Source organism: Stegostoma tigrinum, chromosome 12 (assembly GCF_030684315.1).
Source record: "Stegostoma tigrinum isolate sSteTig4 chromosome 12, sSteTig4.hap1, whole genome shotgun sequence".
NCBI lineage: Eukaryota > Metazoa > Chordata > Chondrichthyes > Orectolobiformes > Stegostomatidae > Stegostoma > Stegostoma tigrinum.
In genome coordinates, this window is record NC_081365.1 from 34,281,623 (window position 1) to 34,304,055 (window position 22,433).

At 39.8% G+C, this 22,433-nt stretch overlaps 1 protein-coding gene across 1 annotated transcript in view; it reads right to left on the minus strand.

Moving 5' to 3' along the window:
• Positions 1-6,141: 6,141 nt before the first annotated feature.
• cd247 (CD247 molecule) overlaps positions 6,142-22,433 on the minus strand; it is a 58,288-nt gene continuing 41,996 nt past the window's right edge. The window contains exons 4-8 of the mRNA XM_048540910.2: positions 19,535-19,624; positions 18,431-18,463; positions 15,451-15,507; positions 14,461-14,499; positions 6,142-8,586 (exon numbers count right to left, since the gene is read on the minus strand). Coding sequence (XP_048396867.1) covers positions 8,503-8,586; positions 14,461-14,499; positions 15,451-15,507; positions 18,431-18,463; positions 19,535-19,624 — 303 coding nt within the window. The 3' untranslated portion in view covers positions 6,142-8,502. The remainder of the gene's footprint in view (positions 8,587-14,460; positions 14,500-15,450; positions 15,508-18,430; positions 18,464-19,534; positions 19,625-22,433) is intronic.

Consider the following 22,433-nt stretch of genomic DNA (forward strand, 5'->3'; position numbering starts at 1 on the left):
TACCAAAATCTGGGGGCTTGTGCTAAAATTGAAAGAACTGTCTCATAGATAAGCCATTTTTTCAGTACCGTACCTGACAGACAACGTTCAAAAATCACATTTTACCAGGTTATAGTCCATCTATAAGATAAGCTTTTGGAGTCTCACTTCTCCAGGTGTCATGAGCCATTCCCAGTAGCGCCACCACTAACCAAACCAGCCAAGTTCGTAAAACTGGGTCTGCAGCAAGCGATGATGAAATAAACGTAAGGGAAAAAAATCTAATTGACATCACCCTCGCCAATCTACCTGTTGCGGATGCAATCTTCCATGACTTTAGTGGTAGCTGACTGCTCACACAGCGCTCATGAAGGTAAAATCCTGTTTTCACCTAGAGGATGGCCTCCACTGTGTTGTATGATTCTACCACTGTATTAAATGGTGTGTATTTTGAACAGACCTAGCAATTCAAAACTGAGCATCTGTGAAGCATTGTGCGCCATCACCAACAGCAGTGTTCTGCTTGACCGCTATCTGTGACCTAAAGGCCCAGTTTATTGCTCATTCTACTGCTACCATCAGATCATGAGATTAGCCCTTGGTCAATGAAGAGTGCAGGAGATCAAAAATGAAGTGTCAACCTGTGAAGCTACAGCACAGGATAACTTGTATGGAAGCAGCATGCATAGACATGACTAAGTGAATACACAACCAGTAGACAAACCTAAGTGCAGTAATACAGCTACATCCATCATGAATGGTGGTGGACATGGAACAATAGGGGAGTCCAGCACCTCAGTCCAAGAAACAAAGGCTGATATATTAGTGTCTGTTTTCAGCCAGCAGTCCTCAGTGTCAGAACTGCCAGTGTTCAGCCAATTTTATTTCTTCGAGATGATATGTATCTTATGAAGGCTTTGGATACCTGACAGCATCCTGGCAATAGTACTGACAATGTACATTCCAGAACTATCCAAATCCCTGGCCAAACTGTACCGGCTACAACATTGGCACCTACACCATGATGTAGAAATTGCCCAGATATGTCCCAGGCACAAGAAGCAGGACAAATCCAACTCAACCACTTACCTGAGATCTGCAATCCCACTTATCCCCAATAACAATTCAATCCCTTGCTGAAGAAGAATCTACCTAGTCTTAAAAATATTCAAAATGTCTGCTTCTACAACCTTTTTTGCAGTAAGAGGCTTTAAAGATTCATGACTCTCTGAGAGAAAATGTTTTGCCTAATTTCCTTTTTAAATGGGCAACTCCTGGTTTTTAAACAGTGAACTACAGTTCTAGATTCTCCCATAGGCAAAAATATCCCTTCCAAATCTTCCCTGACAAGACCTCTAATAGTTTTGTGTTTGTCATGTTGCCACTTACAGTTCTAAACTCCAATGGAATAAAGCATAATCCGTGCCAGCTTTCCTCCTAAAACAATCTGCCTATTCCAGTCATCCAGTAAATCTTCTCAGAACAACCTCGAACACATTTACATCCTCAATTTCAATTTCATGTGAAAGTTTGCACCACTGATAGTGCAACATTCCTTTGGAACAGCATTGGAGTGGCAGCCTTGATATTTGTGCTTGTGGCATAGAATTGGACTTGAATCTACAGCTTTATCATTCTGAGATGAGAGTACTACCAACGAAGCTACAGCTGATCAACATTTCCCCATCCCTCCTTTCACATTATTTGAAAATGCTAAAGACTGTTGTGTTTTGTAAAAAAAATCAATAACCTCTCCTTACATGAATCTTTTGTCACCATGTTCAGTAAACTCCCCTTAATTATGGTCCCCCTCTGCAAGGCTAGACTACACAGAGGACAGGTGTAAAATATGAAGACTAGCTGACCCCATCTAGTCTCAATTATTCACATGTGGAGCAATCTCAAAGTCATAGAGATCTGCAGCGTAGAATCCTTTGGCCCAACTTGACCATGCCAACCAGTTTTTCACAAACTAGTTCCATTTACCTGCATTTGGTCCATATCCTTCCATATCTACCCCATCCATGTACCTGTCTAAACATTTCTTAAATGACGAAATTGTATTTGTTGCAGTCCATTCCAAACACACAGTGCCAGCTGAAAAGATTGTCCCTCTGGACTTTTTTGTATCTCTCTCCTCTCACCTTAAACCTATGCCCTCTAGTGTTAGATTCCCCCACCATTGGGGAAAAGCTAGATCAAAGACACCCTGCAGTGTAGAAACAAGCCACAAACTCACACTGAACCTCAGAGCATCCCACCTGGAGGAACAAAGCAGACCTGGCAGCTTCTGGGGAGCAGAAAAGTTGATGTTTGGGTCCTTCATTCCTAGGATCATAAAGTCACCAGTGTGAAAGCAAGCCATTCACCCCCACATGTCCACACCTACTCACTGAAGAGCATCTCACCCAGACCTACTGTGTCGATGTAACACTGCATTTCCCTGCTAACCACTGAGCCTGCACATCCCCAGACACTATGGGGCAATTTAGCCTGGCCAATCCACCTAATCTGCATATTTTTGGACTGTGGGAGGAAGCCACAGCACCTAGAGAAAACACAGAGACATGGGGAAAAATGTACAAACTCCACACAGATAGCCACACAAGGGTGGTATTGGACCCAGGTCCCAGACAGAGTGCTAATCACTGTGCCAACCCATTCCAAAATTTTGCCAATGACCAAAGTCAGGCTAGGAGAAAATTATTGGAGATGCTGGAATCTGAACTGAAAACAATAAATGCTGGAGATCACAGTGGGTAAGGCAACGTCCATGGAGAGAGAATAAGCTAATGTTTTGAGTCTGGATGACTCTTCATCAGAGCTGGTGATCATAGCAGTTCTGTCATCTAGACTCAAAATGTTAGCTTGCTCTCACTCCATGGATGCTGTCTGACCAGTTGTGATCTCCAGCATTTGTTGTTTTAAGGTCAGGCTAACTGGCCTGTAATTTCCCATTTTCTGCCTCTCTATTCTTAAACTTATTCAATACCCCTACCATTTCCTGGTTCCCCATTATTATTTCCCTAGCCTTGCTCTCTAAGAGATCTATATTCACTTTCGCTTCTGTCTTTCATTTTATATATTTAAAGAAGCTCTTGCTGTCCTTTTTGACGTTACTTTCTGGTTTACCTTCAAAGCTTATTTTCTCCTTTTGACATTTTTTTTGGTTTTTAAAACTTTCCTAATTCTGCTTACTTCTTATATTTACCATTTTGTATGTTTTCTCTTTCAATTTGATGCATGCTAACCATGGTTAGTTTGCCCTTCCTGGAATCCTCCTTCCTCACTGAGATATCTCTTTGCTGTAAACAATGAACTACTTCCTTCGAAGTCTGCTGTTATTTATCAATTGTCTTTACTATTAAACTTCTTTCAGACTTTTGAATGGACCTGTCAAAGGTTAATAATCTATCTCTGCAATTTTTCTTCAGCTATAATATTGTATTCTACATTCTGTCTAGCTACCCTGATGCACTTTACATGGTACGATCTACCTGTATGCATGCAAAACAACACTTTTCACTGAATCTCAGTAGATGTGACAACAATAAATCAAACAAACAAGCTTCAGCTCATTCCTTTGTAATTACCCTTATTTAAGCTTAGGATAGTTGGTTTCCAAAACAAATTCTTCTGTCTCAAACTGAATGCTAAATTCCACCATATTACGGTCACTATTCTTAACAGGATATTGTACCCTGACATCATTTATTAAAACTACCTCTTTCATGCATTAAACTGTTTCTAAATGACATTGTAATTACTTTTGATGCATGTTTCATATGGGAATATTCTCAGGACCCCACTCAATTTATCCTCCCACAATTCAGAGACTTTTTTAGGTTCACAGTTGCTGAAAATAACCATATGCGATATGTGTTGGCTGGACTTTTTGTGAAATATTTGTTTCATGCTATGCCACTGACAAAGCTGTACAGCTAGCTAATCAAAGAAAGACCTAAACCAGTACTCTTTTACCTTACAACAATAGTCTGGTCTGGTCCTCGCATCCCAGGGAGGTAGGCCAATTGTGCCTCTGCTTGTAACTTATCCTTCCCCTAAAACCCAGCTAAAAGTGATGGGGCTAGATCTTGAGTGGAAAATCACAGTTAAAATGCATATTTTAATGCCCTTTAAAGTGGAAGAACTAGGTAAGTTATGCATGTGTACATATTCATTGGCATGTGTCATGCCTGTTGACCAAAGAATGTCAACCCATGAAGATTGAGTGATAATCAACTGGAGCTATGACCACAATGTTAGGAGACACTGTGCAATCCTCCACGAGGGACACAATAAACCTCAACGCAAATGCCATTGGCAGCAAGTCTGAACCAGCATTCTCTATCATAAAGAGAGGGTGGCATAGTGGCTCCATGGTTAGCACTATTGTGTCACAGCGCCAGGGACACTGGTTCAATTTCAGCTTCAGGTGATTGTCTGTGTGGGTGTCCTCCCACTGTCCAAAGACGTGTCGGTTAGGTGGAATAGCCATGAGAAAAGCAGGGTATAGGGATAGGGCAGGGCAGTGATTCTGGGTGGGAGGTTCTTCAGAGAGTCAGTGTGGACTTGTTGGGCCACATGGCCTGTTTCCATACTGTAGGAATTCTATTCATATATTCCACCATAATATTTCAGAAGCAGGTGAGATATAAAATCAATATTGCTGCTCTCAATTACAAAAAAAAAACCCTGGGTGGATGAAGGAGCACTTTTATTTATTTTCTGGAAGGGGAAATCAAAAATCAAATCAATATGATCACTTCAAAAAGAACAGCAGACCGACGTGGACCTGCTGGAGATACAGAACAGGAAGGAAGATAAATATGTCAGATTTGGGGAAAAGAATCAACATGATATAAAAGGAAATTTGCGATTGATTGGTTTATGAGTAAGTGCTGTTGGGGACTGTTTGTAATGAGCTAAATTTGAGAAAAATGCTTTTTTTTTTAAAAACAACCTTGCTGGAAGTTATTTGAGAGTCTAGTCAAAGAAAGAAACAAGTGATGTCATTATTAATCTTTTTTCAGTGGTAAAGCTATTTGATTCTAAGGTTTAAGTTAGTACAGTAAAGTGGCGGTGAGAAGAGGCTTAATACTGAGTCGTAATTAAACATCTAAGACAATAAAAGATTAGATTGCAGGTGACGTGATGGATGAAGTGGGAGCTCTTGGATTCCAGTGTGATCCAGGGTAGACAGGTAAATTTTTGCAGCTTAAGCAGCTTTGGTTCTGTGCTTTCCAGTCCTCTGGGACCTTCCCTGACTCTAGTGATTCCTGGAAGATCACCACTAATGCTTCCACTATTTGTTCAGCCATCTCCTTTAGAACTCTGGGGTAGAGTCCATCTGGTCCAGGTGAATTGTCCACCTTCAGGCCTATCAGTTTTACTAGTACCTTTTCCTTGGTGATGGCCACTATATTCAGCTCTGCCCCCTGACTCTCTTGAATTTTTGAGAGATTACTTGTGTCTTCCACTGTGAAGACTGACACAAAGTAATTATTCAGTTCCTCAGCCACTTGCTCCTAAGATGCTGCTTTGGCCTGCTGTGTTCATTCAGCTCCACACTTTGTTATCTCAGCGCTTCACTGACAAGCTGCTTAATTCACAGGTATGTGCTCTATTGAATGCCCTCTTGTCTTCATTTGTAATTTACAATAATAACTTAAAGGCTTGGTGCTCCACCTTATTTCATATTTGTATTTTATACTGTTATCTGACAATCAACTTGCTGCATCACTTGACAGAACAAATGAACTAGTCAGCTTTGATGCATCACAAGGAGGGATTTTTATGACATCTAACTAACTGTTTCCTTTCTCATTCTTACAGAAGATTAAGATGAAAACTGGAATCGTGCCTTTTCAAAGCTGTCAAGATTATCTTATCTATTTCAGAATTTAAGCTATTCAGTGTAAATGTATCCATTTATAACATCTTCTTGAGATAATGCTTTCTTAGCTCATAATTAATTTACCATAAAACATCCTTTTGTTACCGTAACTGTTCTCAAAATAATATCAATTCTGATGTGGTTATGACAGCTGATGGAAAAGTCACTGGGCTTCACAAAAAAATGGATTCTCCTTAAGAGTAAAGAATCAAAGGATTATTAACCAATCTAGATAGCTACTCTTTTAATACAGAAAAATAGACAGGTATCATGGACAACATTACATCTTAAATACATGAAATTGTAAAATGAACAATGGTTAAAATTTCCTCTAAACAACCATAAGACAAAGCAAAACAAAAATCATCTCATCAATTAGGCCCACATTCAAAATAAGTTAACAAATTGCCTCCTGGATTATTTGTTCAAATTTTTAAAATCAAACAGGGTATTATATTTCTTGAGAATGAATATTATCTGTTCATTCCTTTTTATGATCTCAGGTAGTGCATTCATTTCAAAACTAGAAACTAATTGCACAGCCTATGAATAATATTTAGTTTTTTCATGGATATATTACTTTATAACAAAATTTTTTTTACTGTGCATTGAAAACACAATTACGATTATGGTGAATTTGGTACAATTATTAGAAAACAAAGGAAGCTACTTTACTAAGCAAATAGGATGGTAAACAAAACGATGTTTGGTAAGGCACATTAAGGTAATTAGTAGTCACTGTAGTTGAGTGAGTTAGTTCTTATGAAAATGTTACCCAGAAGCAGAAACTGAAGCTGGATTACTGACTTCATTTTGATCTTTAATTTAACCACAATAATAATTGAATTATTCATTGAACTATTCCATCAAAGCATGTTTGTAAGAAATATTGGAAATTTATAGCACATTAGTCCCATCATGTCGATACTGCCAGAAAAAAAGACTCAGTTGGCCTAATCTCACTTTCCAGCTCTTGGTCTGTTAACCTGCAATCTATGGCATTTCAAGTGCATATTGAAGAATTATTTAAGTACAGTAAGGATTTCTACATTGTTTACTCTTTCACACAGTGGGTTCCAGACTCCCATATCCCTTTGGGTGAAAAGCGTTCTTCTCTACCCTCCTTTAATGCTTTTGCTAATTACTTTAAGTCAATCTCCTGAGAAAAAATAAGTCTTTCTTTCCACTCTATGTGGGACCCTCATCATTTCATAAGCCTCAAATAAATCTCTATCAACCCTATCAATTACAAGGAAAATAACCCCGGTCTATTTGAAAGAGCCATCCAATTAGTCCTGCTTTACCACTCTTGCCCAGTAACACTGATATTTTTCCCTTTCAAGTAAACATTTTTGAAAGTCATTATTGGCTCTGCTTTCACAACCTTTTCAGGCAATGTGTTTTGGATCCTGATAACTCATGTAAATAAAATGACTCTCACACGAGTTAGGTAGCCGTTGCATTTTCTGCATTGAATACATGGGCAGCAACTACAACATTTGGCCAAAGACTGTAAGTAACAGAAAAACCCAATACTGTATAAAGGGTCACAGCCCTGAAAACCTTAGGTGACCTCAAATAGTTGTTAATTTTCTTTTCCTTCATTTTTAGAATATGCCTGATCATCTAATTTTAAATAAATGTATTTTCATTAAAATGTATGTTTGTGTTGCTTAGTAAGCTAAGATCAAAGCCTGAATATTGAAATAATGGAGGGAATTAAAATTAACTCTAAAATTTCTAGCCAAACTGAAATCTTTATTAGGAAGTTTAGTCACAGATGAATGCCTAGATGTGCTGAAAATCATTTGCTGAGTACTCATTGTGATTTTTTTCATTTGACGATGTTAAAGTCGAGAGGGCTGTGGGTAAATTGATTTGCTTCTCAATTGGAGAGTTTTGCTTTTACTTCAACAGGAAAAGTGAGACTAGATAACTGCCTGGAAACATCTGAAAACCTAATTTCAGACAATATCACTGCAACTTCTACAATCTCATTGAAGTGCAAGAATTCAGTGGACAGCTAAAAAAAAGTTTACAATTAAAAAGATCTTGTTACTGTGCATTTCTAATAGTATTTACATGGCTTCTTATCTGTAGTTGTTTTCATACAAAATTAATCCAAATAAGACTGTTCAGATTAAATTTAAATTCGTTTTCAGAAAAGGACTGAAAACCCTATTTCAATTTTGAAACCATCTCTTTGCATTAGAGGCTGGTCATCTTTCAAAATGCCTATTTCCAATTGTTATTTTCGTTTCCTCTACTTTTAAATACTTTCAGTATTGGAAAGATTTAAGTATGACATATACAAAAATGCAACTAAAAAATCTTTCAAAGATGCGTGTAAACTTAATCTATTCCATATTACCTGAAAAACATCAACACAACATGATCCATAGAAGGAAAATAAGGTTTCAGGCATCAAAACTGTCACTCAGAATCCTGCTGTTATAGTGATATTTTTAAATCATGCAAATTTTTTAAAAATCTGGATTTTTCAAGTAAATAACTTTGTCAGGAACAATTTCCAAAATAGTATTAACTTTGATGCATGTAAAATGGAGTTAATCCTAAAGGATTTTCACTTTCTGTCATCATGGTGTTCCAATATCAATCACAGAATCTCAGCGACGAGGGTGTGGAGGGACAGCTGGTAATGGCTGCATTTGCAGCTGGTCATATGTGTCTTGCGTAGCTGTACTCAGTCCCTGCAAAATAAATCGTTTCATGGGATTGTTAGTTCATTGAGTGTATCAAAAGGGAATACATTTCTCTCAATACATTTTGCTCTGCGGAGATAACTTTCTTGCAGGAAATGTGGGCTTGCACAGAACATTGGTCAAGGATGACTGCTCAGCTTCCTGATCTTTCAGCAGATAATTCCATTGCATACGACAATCTGCCATGAGCATAGGAGTACAAAATATTGCTTTAAGTTGTTTCTATTTTTGATTTTCCTTAATAAAGGGACAGATTAAAAGCTCTCACATGAGAATCACTGTTGAACCTATGGCGCCTCAGAGTGAAAAAGTCAGAAATATAGTATAGAGAGGTAAGAAGATGCTGTTTTATTACCTTTGTAAGTATTGATTCATGCAGCTTTGGTTAATAGTATTTCAAGATTTTGAACAAGATAAGTACTTAATGCATGCTAATGAATAGATTTAACAAACTGTGAAGTGGACATAAATAGCAAACTAAGGAATGGTTAAGCAGGTTGTGTGTCTGAAGGATGATGTGTTTGACTTTGTGGATGACAATACCAAAACTGAACACACCTATGATAAATGTTTCCATCTTGAATCTCTGGCTAATGATTCATTGAACTGGACTGTAAATTGACATAAGGAAGGGGAGCAGTATCTAGGCAGTTTACTCAAGACTTCAGACATATTTTATGGAGAGGTGCAGGTTTTGAATAGAGTTGGTACAACAATAATATGCTGAGTAATGGGAGGGAGGGGAATCTTTGGAGAGTGAAGAATCATAGAAACTATCCTATCCAACAACATTGATGAACTTGCTACATTTGAAGGTGGGGATAAAGACTGTTGGAAAGATGTCTGAAATGTGAACTACATGTCAATTATATAGCTTCCAATTTCTGGCACTCGAGCAGGACTTTGCAGACTGAAACTCTGAGCCACATGAAAATTGGTAAAGGGAAAAGCAGGTTAGGAAGGTGAACACATGACGTAAGGAGTACTTTGAGAAAGATGGGTCCCATTTCATGGGTACTGGACACAGCACTGGGCTAGAAAAACACCCTTGACCACAAATCCATCACACAGTTCTCAGCATGCAGTGTCCTCAAGACCCCTCAGGAAAAGGAGAGAGTGGACTTTGACCCATGGTTTCCTGAGCAGGCTTTCAAAGTCATTTGGCAAATGCCTCATCGCCAAAACTTTCCAAGAAGCACCCAGCTGCCCTCGAACTGGCTCTGGAACGTGGGTGAGATTGTCACACATCTCTTTCTGGAATGCGCCTTTGCAAAGTAAGTTTGGCGGGAGATGCAACGGGTTGCTGTTTGTTTGAGGTTCATCCTGAGCAGCTCTGTGGTGCAGGACGTGCTGTACAGTCTGTTCTCTGAGATGTACACCAAGAAAAACATTGACTTCACCTGAAAGACCATCACCTCGGTGAAAGATGCTCTTTGATCTGCCAGAATCCTGCTGGTCTTCCAGTTGAAAGAGATGACCCTGACTGAGTGTTGTAGACTGGCACATTCCAAGGTCCAAGACTCTGTGCTGAGGGAGCAGTAAAGCATGGGGCAGCTGCTGCCAAGGCACACTGGGGAAAGACCACAGTCTGAGGTCTTTCTGCTAACGGAAAATGGGGGTTCATTTAGCTATCGGACACCCCCAAAGCCTCAGATACATAAATATTTCCTAGTACCTAGTGCAATTTAGAAATGCTTTTAGACTCACTGTAACTATCGAGAAAGTTAAATCCCAATATTTGTTCTCTCCTCTGAATGCAAAAACCGTAAAAAGATCGGCACTGTTTTAGTAACTGTGTATGTACATAAAGATTTTCTTTTTTTATGAATAAAATGTATTTTTGCAAAAGAAATTATAATACAGAACAAGTTTATGCACCTTCTAAAAACAAAACAGAAAACTCCAGTGAAAAGAGACAACATAAAACTGAAAGGAAAAGCCCACAAAAATATGAAAAATCCTGACCAATTGAAAAAATACACGTAATAGCAAAACACAACAAAATGTATACAGCTACAGAAAGGGAAAGTGAAAAAAAAATGTATTAGATATCCAAGATCAACACAGAAATGTTCATTAATCATCAGGAGAAAGCAAATGGCTGCCAGCAATGTGGATCCCTTGGAAAGTGACAACAGTGATAAACAGTGAGAATATGGAAATAGTGAACAAACTGAATAATCGATTTGTATCATAAAAACTGACAGTCAAACTTCAGATGAATCTACCAGACAGTGTCAGGAAAATAAGATAGAATCAGAGATTTAAAAAGTAAAATAGCAATAGTGAAGACTATAATGACACTAAAATAGTCACAGACGCCAGGACCAGATGATTCTATCCCAGGGTTTCAAAATAAGTTGAAAATTGAAGGCGCCCTAATAGTATCAAAGTTCTATCAATTTGGAGACTGTGAATTTAGATTGAAAATTGTGTCGCTCCTTAAGAAATGAGACAGTGGAAAGCCAGTTAGTCTAACACCTGACCTATTTGAAATTTTCAGCTGATTGGAGAGAGTCAGCATGGATTGAAACAGTAAGAGATGCCTGATGAATCTGAGTAAATGTTATGCAGAGGTGACCAAAGTAATACACAGGAGAATGTCTAAGGTTTTTAGTTATTTTGCTTCCTGAAGCAATTTGATAAAATGCCTCATGGAAATGTTACTACAATTGAAGCTTATAGAATTGGAGTGCTGTTTAGATGATGCGGTAGTGGTAATGCCACTAGAACATGTTGTGCCGACATATTAATCTACTGAGATCAATCTACCCTGCATACCGTACATTTTACTATCCTCCATGTGCCTATCCAAGAGTCGCTTAAAAGTCTCTAAAGTATCTAACTCCACTACCACTGCCGGCAGCGCATTCCACACGCCCACTACTCTCTGTGTGAAGAACCTACCACTGACATCTCCCCTATACCTTCCTCCAATCACCTTAAAATTATGCCCCCCTCATAACAGTCATTTCCACTCTGGAAAAAATCTCTCACTTCCCACTCTATCTTTGCCTCTCATCATCTTTTACACCTCTGTCAAGTCACCTCTCATCCTTCTTCACTCCAATGAAAATTGCCCTCGCTCCTTCAACATTTCCTCTTCAAACCTGCCTTCCAGTCCAGGCAGCATCCTGGTAAATTTCCTCTGCACCTTCTCTAAAGCTTCCACATCTTTCCTACAATGAGGTGACCAGAACTGAACGCAATATCTCAAGTGTGGTCTAACCAGAGTTTTATACAGCCGCAGCATAACCTCACAGCTCTTAAACTCAATTCAAATGCCAATGAAAGCCAACACATCATATGCCTTCTTTACAACCATATCAACTTGGATGGCAACTTTGATGGTTTTGTGGGCGTGGACCCCAAGATCCCTCTGTTCCTCCACACTGCCAAGTAACCTGCCATTAACCCTGTATTCTGCATTCAAATTCAACATTCCAAAATGAATCACTTCACACTTTTCTGGGTCGAATTCCATCTGCCACTTCTTTGCCCAGGTCTGCATCCTGACAATGTTCCATTGCAACCTACAACAGCCCTCCACACTATCCACAACTCCTCCAACCTCCATGTCATTGGCAAACTCACTAACCCACCCTTCCAATTCCTCATCCAAGTCATTTATAAAGATCACAAAGAGCAGGGGAGCCAGAACAGATCCCTGTGGAACACCACTGGTCACCGAGCTTCAGGCTGAATACTTTCGTTCCATTACCACCCTCTGTCTTCTACTGGACAGCCAGTTTTGTATCCAGACAGCCAAATTGCCCTGAATCCCATGCCCCCTTAACTTGTAATATGGCAATGAGCTTGTAATTCAAAGGGCCCAGACTCTGGGGGTCAAGGGTTCAAATGCCATTATGGAAGCTGTTGGAATTTAAGTTAATATATCTGGGAATGAAATCTAGTGTCAGCAGTGGAAATCATGAAACTTTCAATTGTTATAAGACCCCATTTGTTTCACCAATGCCTTCTAGGGAGGTACAACTGTCAGCCTTACATAGTCTGGCCTACATGTGACTGCAGACCCACAGGAATGAGTTTGATTCTTAACTACTTGAACCCTACTAACCCTAACCTTAACCCTAATCCGACCTGAAATAATTTAACAACCATCTCTGTTCAAGGGCAATCACAGATGGACAACAAATGATGGCATTGCCAGTGACACCCATATCCCGGATGTAAGGGAACTGATGGGTAGCTGCTGCTTGGATGTCTAGATCAAGGGCACATTATCTAAAAATTAGAGTTGGGTTTCTCAGGAGTGAAATTAGAAATCGCTTCTAAAACAAAGAATGGTAGAAGTTTGAAACTGTCTTCTGCAAAGGCAGTTGGTGCTAGATTTATAGTTCAATCTATCAATATTAGTTTTAATATTTTGTTAGCCAATGGGTACCAGGGAAAATAAAGGAATCAATTCCAAGGCCAGCCATAGCTCTCAAAAGGTGAAAGAACTGTTTGGGGACTAAATGCTCTAACATGACAGGTTCCTATGTGACCAATCATTTACAAAGGTGGAAACATTTGCCACAATTTGTGCACATGATTTGTATATGCTATCTGCAACAGCAATGATTTACAGTGGTACACTGCTTTTAACATAGTCACATGTTCTCAGGCAGTTCACTAGAACATTACTAGGGAGACATTATTTAGGGGCGTCACGGTAGCTCAGTGGTTAGCACTGCAGCCTCACAGCAGCAGGGACCCGGGTTCGATTCCAGCCTCGGGCAACTGAGTGTGTGGAGTTTGCACATTCTCCCCGTGTCTGCGTGGGTTTCCCTCGGGGTCTCCGGTTTCCTCCCACAGTCCAAAGATGTGCAGGCTAGGTGGATTGGCCATGCTAAATTGCCCGTAGTGTTCAGGGGTGTGTGGGTTATAGGGGGATGTGTCTGGGTGGGATGCTGCCAAGGGGCAGTGTGGATTTGTTGGGCCAAAGGGCCTGTTCCCACACTGTAGGGAATCTAAAAAAAATTAATTCGAATGTGGTACATCATTTAGGGAGACATTGGCCATGAAATTCTAATCAGAGCTGGAAACCCAGCTAGTAGGATGCCAGGAAAATGGATAAGTGCTTAGAATAGGTCAAAGTATTTGTTGGGGTAGAAGGGGTCAGTAGTTTTGGTGGAAGGGATTGGGAGGTAGCTATCAGGCTGTCTCAGAGGGCTATGAGATGGAGACTCAGTTTGATCGTTACCCTAGAGTAGGGTTTAAAATCCTTTCACCTTGGTAAACATTAAGTTCAAATGAGTAGGAATCCTTAAGTCCTTGATATAAGAGCTTTTCAGAGGGTTCTGGATGGAAGGGAATTGCCCATCGAAAGTTTTAATTTCTCAGGCAGTTTCCATAGAATCACCTGCACCAGAGATTCCACATGATTTATATATGCATTTTCAGTCTACACTGCTCCAGAGACTGCCTGGCCTTCAGAATATCCGAGCCATTGTCTACCATTTACAGCCATAAAAGTAACAAAATTAAATATTGGTTTGAAGAACACTCTAAAAGAGAAAATTTGCGGAGGTTTTTGAATTTCCACAACTTAGGGACTCAGTAATTGAGGGAAGGCCTTGGATACAAAGGTTTATGGCAGTTGTAGAGTCGTATGAGGTTAAAGAGTTTGGAAATGATGAGCTAAGGAGAAATTTGAAATTGTGGATTAGAATTTTATTGTTCAAGTGCAGCTTAACTAACAGCCTTATCATCAGAAAGCACTTGTGCTGTGTGTGAATGGGACATGATGCAAGTTAGGACAAATTGACATATAGCAGAAGGTGGGAGGGGAGGCTTATTAGTTTACATCACTCATACTTCATCGTCAAATGATAACAACTCCACTCATCTCCTTCTTACCTGGTAAATGTCATTCCCTCCCTTTCCTCTTCGCTTGGGCTGGGGAAGATAAACATAACGTTGATTCATTCCAAAAACACATATTTATTAGGTACATAGCTAAACGTCTGTCCTAAATTTCAGTTGAACACATTTAATGATAGATTTTCCAAGGCCTTACTTGTATGAGCATATACCAAATAATCAGGCTGAAGGATGGGCAAAGTCTTTCAATAATTTAATTATCTCATTGAGCTGATATCCCACAATACAACTCTAGGATGTTTCTAATTCAGATTATTTTGCATGTGTGCGTGTATAAAACCTATACACCATCTGCACTGGAGACAATGATCTGTGTAGCGTTTGTACTGGAAATGTAGATCATTTAGTTTGCAATTTTTACCCAGTTACCAGAGAAATTAAAACTGCCTTCTTTGTCACTAAAATAATTTATTCTCCCCAAAGGGGCGGTGCCTCAGTGGTTAGCACTGCTGCCTCACAGCGCCAGGGATCCAGGTTCAATTTCACCCTCAGGCGACTGTCTGTGTGGAGTTTGCACATTCTCCTTGTGTCTGCATGGGTTTCCTCCAGGTGCTCCAGTTTCCTCCCACAGTCCACAGATGTGCAGGTTAAGTGGATTGGCCATGGTAAATTGCCCATAGTGTTCAGGGGTGTGTAGATTGGTGGGTTATAAGGGGATGGGTCTGGGTGAGACGCTCCAAGGGTCGTTGTGGACTTGCTGGGCCGAAGGGCCTGTTTCCACACTGTAGGGATTCTATGATTCTATGATACAACAAATGTAGCCCTTCTGTTCAGCTTACTGAGTTTGTGACATATACCCAAAGACATTCAGCATCAGGCCTGATAATCACCAACTTTTACAGTAGTGAACAATTGACCGAGTATTTCAAATATGTAATACAAGCAAAAGTATACATTTATACTTGGATATGATTATTTACAGCAGTTACAGAAATCTGTAGATAGATCATTTCATCCATATCATACCTGCTGAGTTGGTTTGAGTTCACCATAAGGCTCACTTCTATTCTTAGGATTCAGTTTCTGCAATCAAAATAATTTTTGATCTTCAGTTGAAATGCTGTTTAATTACAAATTAACCCACCAGTCTATGTGGTTCTGTATGCAGCTATTAAAGGATGTGCAAAAGATGCACAAGCTGGGTTTTGTTCATCATATCCCTCTAATATGATCACAAATCACTGTGTAGACAAGCATTGGTATAAGCTGTACTCATCCATGACATCTCCTGGATGCTGCACACAATTGACTGACCAGAAGTTAATAAGAGATATTGCTACAAGTGTCATTAGAGTTAATGGGGTTTTATCAGCAGGTTGGATGGAGGGCTATGTTCAAACATCTACCCAATTCTATCCTGCCTCAAATCAACCCACTTCCAGGTTCGGTGACAAAGATCTGGGAGACATGCATCAATCTCACAGGAGAAGTTTGTTTATTCACATATGCCCATTGAAATGAATGCTTCAATTTCAACATATATACATTGAATGGCTACTGGCTGAATTTCCCAGAATCCTGCAACTGAAGAGCAGAGTGAGTTAGCAGATCCAGAGATATGTATCTCTCCAGCACTTGAGTATACAGCTGTTTGCAACCCAACCTAATCTCCCCACAATTGCCCACGATCTGCACTCTCTTCAACCATCATCAGATCTCCCCATGGCTCATACTGTCTTCAACATGTCCGTAAACTTTTCCCTACAATATCCACAAACAACAAACTTTTAAAATTGTCCTTCCCCATTACAAACCCAACATTCTTCACCACCCCCCAAATGCTCCTACCCTTCCTACACATGCCTTCCAGTCATGAGCTAGCAAATCTCTCAATCTGACTGGTTACTGGCCAGAAAACATTGACAAGAAATTTAGCAGGACCAATGCATCAACCACAGCCTCTGTCTTACACTATAGTTATCAGGATGACATTGGTGTTAAGTTCCACAAGGTGCAATATCTACACTCTCCTCAGGAGGCTATATGGTGGTGAATAGTTTTTACACCAAAGCCAAACCTTACTCCATTTAGTCAAATTATAAACAAGTCTACCATTACATGGGATCAGGTGTATACTATCCACAGATATTTGATGTTGCTGCCTCTCATATTATTCACAATTCAAGAGAACATGGTCATTAGATGTCCAAAAATTCCAGGGCAGGGCACATGATACAATTGTACCTAAATACATTTGTGCCAATGAAATACAGTTACGTTTTTAAAATGTGCACTATCATTCTCAGTCCTTAACAGGGGTGAAAAGAAAAAGAATAAATATACAGTTTATAATGCAATACAACAAAGGAACAGGCCTTTCAGCCCAGCAAGCCTGGGCTGATTGCTAGTCCTTATTTAGACCTGCTACTTATTGTCCATAAATGGTTTCTAGTTCTCTATTCACCTCCCATTCATGTGTCTATCAAGATATACCTTAAGTGTTGCTAACATACCTGTTTCCACAACCCCTACTGGCAATGTGCCCACTACCTTCTGTGTGAAATATTTGCCCTGCACTTCTCCCCTTAAACTTTCCCCCACTCACCCTGAACCTGTTGATCTTTCCATCCTGGGAAAAAGCCTCTCACTAAGCATCCCATCTGCACCTCTCATAATTTTGTAGGTCTCTATCAGGTCACCCTTCAGCCTCCATCTGTCCATTGAAAAATGATCTGAGACAGCCAACATCTCTTCATAACTAAAATCTTCCAGACCAGGCAAAATCCTGGTAAACATCCTCTCCAAAGCATCCACGTCTATGGCGACCAGAACTACATGCAATATTCCAAAAGTGGCCTAACTAAAGTTTTACACAGCTGTAACATAACTTGCCAATTCTTATATTTGATGTCCCGGCCGATGAAGACAAGCATGCTGTATGCCTTCTTGACCACCTTATCCAACTGTGTTGCCACTTTCAAGGACCTGTTGATCTAACCTCTTGGAGCCCTCTGTATGCCAATGCTTCTGAGGGTTATGCCATTTATTGTACCATTTGCACCTGAATTTGACCCTCCAAAATGCATCACCTCGCATTTGTCTGGGTTAAACTCCATCTGCCATTTCTCTGCCCAAATCTGCAATCTATCCATATCCTACTGTATCCTTTGACAATCCTCCTCACTATCTGCAACTCTTCCAATTTTGGTGTCATCTGCAAACTTACTAATCAGACCACCAACATTTTCCTCCAGATCTTCTCTACATGTTACAAACGACAAAGGTCCCAGCACTGATCCCAGTGGAACACCACTAGTTACTAATCTCCATTCTGAAACCTCCCTTTCACTGCTACTTTCTGTCTTCTATGACCAAGCCAGTTTTGTATCTATCTAGCTAGCTCGGCCTGGATCCCATGAGACTCTATCTTTTGTATCAATCTGCCATGAAGTACTTATCAAATGCCTTACTAAAGTTCATGTAAACAACAGCCCTTCCATCAACAATCATTCTTGTCACCTCCTCAAAAGACTCAATCGAGTTGATGAAACATGACCTTCCCCGTGAAAACCCATGCTGCCTATCACTAACAAGTCCATTTGCCTCCAAATGTGATGAAATATGCTCTCAGTCTCTTCTCCAAAGGCATCCCCACCACTGACATCAGGCTCACTGGCCTGTAGTTACCTGGATTATCTCGGTTTCCTTTATTAAACAACAGAACAACATTAGCAATTCTCCAGTCCTCTGGAACATTGGCTGAGGCCAAACCTGGAATGGATCCCATCTGGCCCTGGGTTCTTGTCTACCTTCATGCATTTCTAGACTTCCTCCCTCATTATATTGACCTGTCCAAAAGTATTCACACACCTTTCCCTAACCTCAGCTTCCCTCACATCCCTCTTTTTGGTGAAAACTGATGTAAAGTACTTATTTAAGGATCTCACCCATTTCCTCTGGCTAATTGAACAATCACATTAATTTCCCAAAGCGATATAGTACTTACGGAATAGGTGTCACTATGAGGAGCACCGTCTCTCTGTTGGATTTGATAAGAAAAAGAGCAATGAATGTTGAATATTTGATAAGACATTTTAAAAACAAAGTATATGTTTTTCAAGTATCAGGTGAGGCTTTCAACTTCCTGGCAACCATAAGGAGAACTTCTGTAATTGCATGTTTCATGTGGTAAAATTTTCATTACGTGTTTCAGAATTCCAATTTGCTATTTGTGTTTAAAAATGATTGTAGGTTATGTCTTCCTTCTAAGTATGTTATTATCCTTGCCTACTTCTAGTTTTTGTCTTGCTTAAAGCTAATTACATTAGCAATCCTACTTAACTAATTACAGTAGTAGTTTTGCAATAAAATAACCTTTGTTTTGTTAAAGTCTAAAGATTCACTGCTACTATTTTTAAATTAAATGATTCGCTACTCATACACACACATTCTTATCTCATGGGGCCTTTTAAAGAAACACCTTTTATATGGCCATAAAAATGAAAATAAGTATTATACAATAACATGTCGCAACTAATAGAAATAATGCAGTTGCATTTTGAAAATACTGAACACTTACAATTCACTTAATAACTAGCTGTGCATGTATTGTAGGAATTTCACATTGAATACTAATGCTCTTCTGTCACCCATTGACTACTGTTTGTGGTGGCGGTGGTGCTACAGTCACTTACATGCACTTTGAAACAAATGTACTCTGGAGATAAGGGCAGTGATAGGTATTGACACTTATATTCTTTGTATCATGTGGCAGAAATGTTTCTTGCTCTTACCGCCCATCATTAACTTGAGTTGGAAGGATCTGTAGACTGATATACAACCTGTTTGATTGTGTTATCATCACACTTTCCTTCGCTATCAAGTGCTGGGATGGGCCCCAAGCCTGGGGTTTTGATTCGGGGGTGGAAGAGCACCACAGGGCTCCTGCAGTACTGTGCATCATCTTGTGCAAATAACATCTGAGATTAGCCTAAGCATCCCAGAAATTGTAACCTCAACATTTAAAAGATTCATTCTGAATTTCTTGTTATAAAATAGTCTGTGTTTGGAATCGATTCTTATTTTATAAAAAAAAAGTTTAAAAAAAAACCTGTTTTGTTTCAAATCCAGCCTCTGTGTCCTGGTTCCTTTTGTTAAAACCAAGTTGGGAATATGCATCTTGATCTCTCTTCTGCAAAGGCTGCAAAGATAATAAAAGTTCTGATTACTCTGACAAATATCTCAAACATAATTTAATCTCTTTTCTTAGAGGTTCAGATCAATCACATAAATCATTTAAATATTATCGTTAGTGCCATGTTACTCCAGTGACTATTTCTAATGTAATAAAAGACTGAAGTAGCCAGCTAAGAAAGTTGAATAAGTCTTAAGACATGTCTTCAAAGTGATCAATAACTGCAAAAAGTTAACTTTTGGAGGGAAGGTCTTACAAGGAAAGGCTGAGGGATTTGAGGCTGTTTTCATTAGAGAGAAGAAGGTTGAGAGGTGACTTAATTGAAACATATAAAATAATCAGAGGGTTAGATAGGGTGGATAGGGAGAGCCTTTTTCCTAGGATGATGACGGCGAGCACGAGGGGGCATAGCTTTAAATTGAGGGGTGAAAGATATAGGACCGATGTCAGAGGTAGTTTCTTTACTCGGAGAGTAGTAAGGGAATGGAACGCTTTGCCTACAACAGTAGTAGATTCGCCAACTTTAGGTACATTTAAGTCGTCATTGGACAAGCATATGGACGTACATGGAATAGTGTGGGTTAGATGGGCTTGAGATCGGTATGACAGGTTGGCACAACATCGAGGGCCGAAGGGCCTGTACTGTGCTGTAATGTTCTATGTTATCTATGATACTAATGTTGTGTCAAAATTGATATGCAAAATTTTTGCCAGATCGCTTGGATCTCCTGCAGAAAAGTTTTTGTCAAATGATTGGTATTAGAAGCTGTCTTCTTCCAATCCATGCTTTTCAGCTGATTGTTTGAATCTCTGAATGTGAGGGATTTACACTGAATGCTGTTGTGTGTTTAATGCAGTACATGATCCATTGCCACTGGCTAGTTTACTGAGAAGACAAAGTGTGCAAGTTCTCTCCTGTCAGTATATTGCATTTGCATCACCAAGAACTGCAAAGTACCTCTTTGCAATGACACATATCCATGAGTCACCATTCAGCCTTAGGTTGACCTACATAGGATCTCAGAGGAATCCTGGTCCACAGGAGTAAGGTATGAAGTCCCTCCAGCAAGTGGACACACCCTGATGTCCCTCCATCAGTTCATTTGGACCAATAGTACCCACTGCCCTGTGTGCCTGCCTTGGAAAAGTCAGAACCACTAGAGTGGAATCGTATAGACAGCTGGTGATCAATTCAAACAAGCCGCTCCTTACAACTGAATGGGCTGAAGAAGGATGAATTTCTGTCCTTCCTTTGGATTTAATCCATTTGGTCAAGAGAGATGTAAATACTGCACAAGTCTCTCCCTAGATCCTGCCAGGACTACGCAGCCAAAACAAACAGAAAGGACATCTCATCCTTAGTTTTATCTAGGTGGGTTGATGTTGGAGGCAAACACTTGAGATAGTAGTTTCTCGCCCAGCTTGATTGATGTAAGGGAGGTTGTCTCTAATGGACAGCATTGGCATTCTATTTGCCAACCACTATAAACACCAGTCAATAGAATATTAACCCACCAACATCTGCTTTCCTAAATTAGTGCATGAGGGCTAGGATCATGTTCCGTCAAGCAGATGGCAAATGGGAAAATCTCAAACAAGACGAGCAGATCCTCCAGCTTGAGGACTGGAACTTCAAGTATGTATGTCTTGGCATGAGGACTTGCAGTTCACAGATGGTATTCACAGGCAGCACTGATCTGCCATGAGCTACATAACTGCAAAGTTGAAATTCTTTGCTCTCAAAGAGACTAGATTGGCCAATAATGGAACAATATGTGAAGCCCATTACATAATCGACTATCCTCTGGCATGGCAAAAGTTCAGCTGACCACCTGTGAACATGAAGTAGGTTTCATTGTCCAAAAATAATGATAATTGAGATATTTGTTGTGACTGCTGAACACCTTCTTTCTCTTCATCAGCACTTATGGAGCAACCTTGTATCCATTGCTGAAAACAAAGATCACCCATATGTTGGTCTTGAATGATATTCTGGAGCATCAGCAATACGAATAAGGGTTATTTCTCCTGGAGGATGTTAATGCAAGAGTTAGATTTATTTTTGTCAAATATAACTTAGTCATCTTGGCATTGGCAAGATGAACAAAAATAGACAGTGACTATTAGAACGGTATGCACAGTGTGGTCTTTGTGTTCCTAACATCATCTTCCAGGGCAGAAATCAGCACACAGCACTATCCAGAATCTGGCCACTGGCACCAACTCCACCCAATAAACAGTGTTCCACATAACTCTGCATCTATCACAGTACAGAGTGATACCAGTCACTCTCTCGTCCCTGACAGGGGGATGGTGCAACAATATATGCAAATCCAAATACATTGACATGCCACACATCAATATTCCATGTAAAATTGATGAGAAGTTTCAGGAATACTCAGGTTTTTAAGACCCAGCATGCAGAAATTATTTCTGTCACTGAAGCAAAAATGTAGCTCAGCTGACTTCTAACCTGTCTCCTATACCTAAAGCACATTTCAATCTCAAGCAACAAATGAGATGTGTGGATCAGCAAGTTACTTTTATTAACCTCTTCCATTGGATATGGGTGTTGCTGGCTAGGTCTGCATTAATTGTCTATCCCTAATTACCCTGGGTGGGGTTAGATGCTACTGTCAAAGAGGCCATTGACCCTGTGGCAGCAAGGGAAATCCCTGGAATAGATGGATTACCAGTTGAGCTGCTCAAATATAAAAAACTCCTGCTGCTGCTGCTATACCTTCATGACCTCTTCTTCCTCTGCTGGAGCTAAAAACTGTTCCCACAATGTGTGTAACACAAGTATCAAGTTACG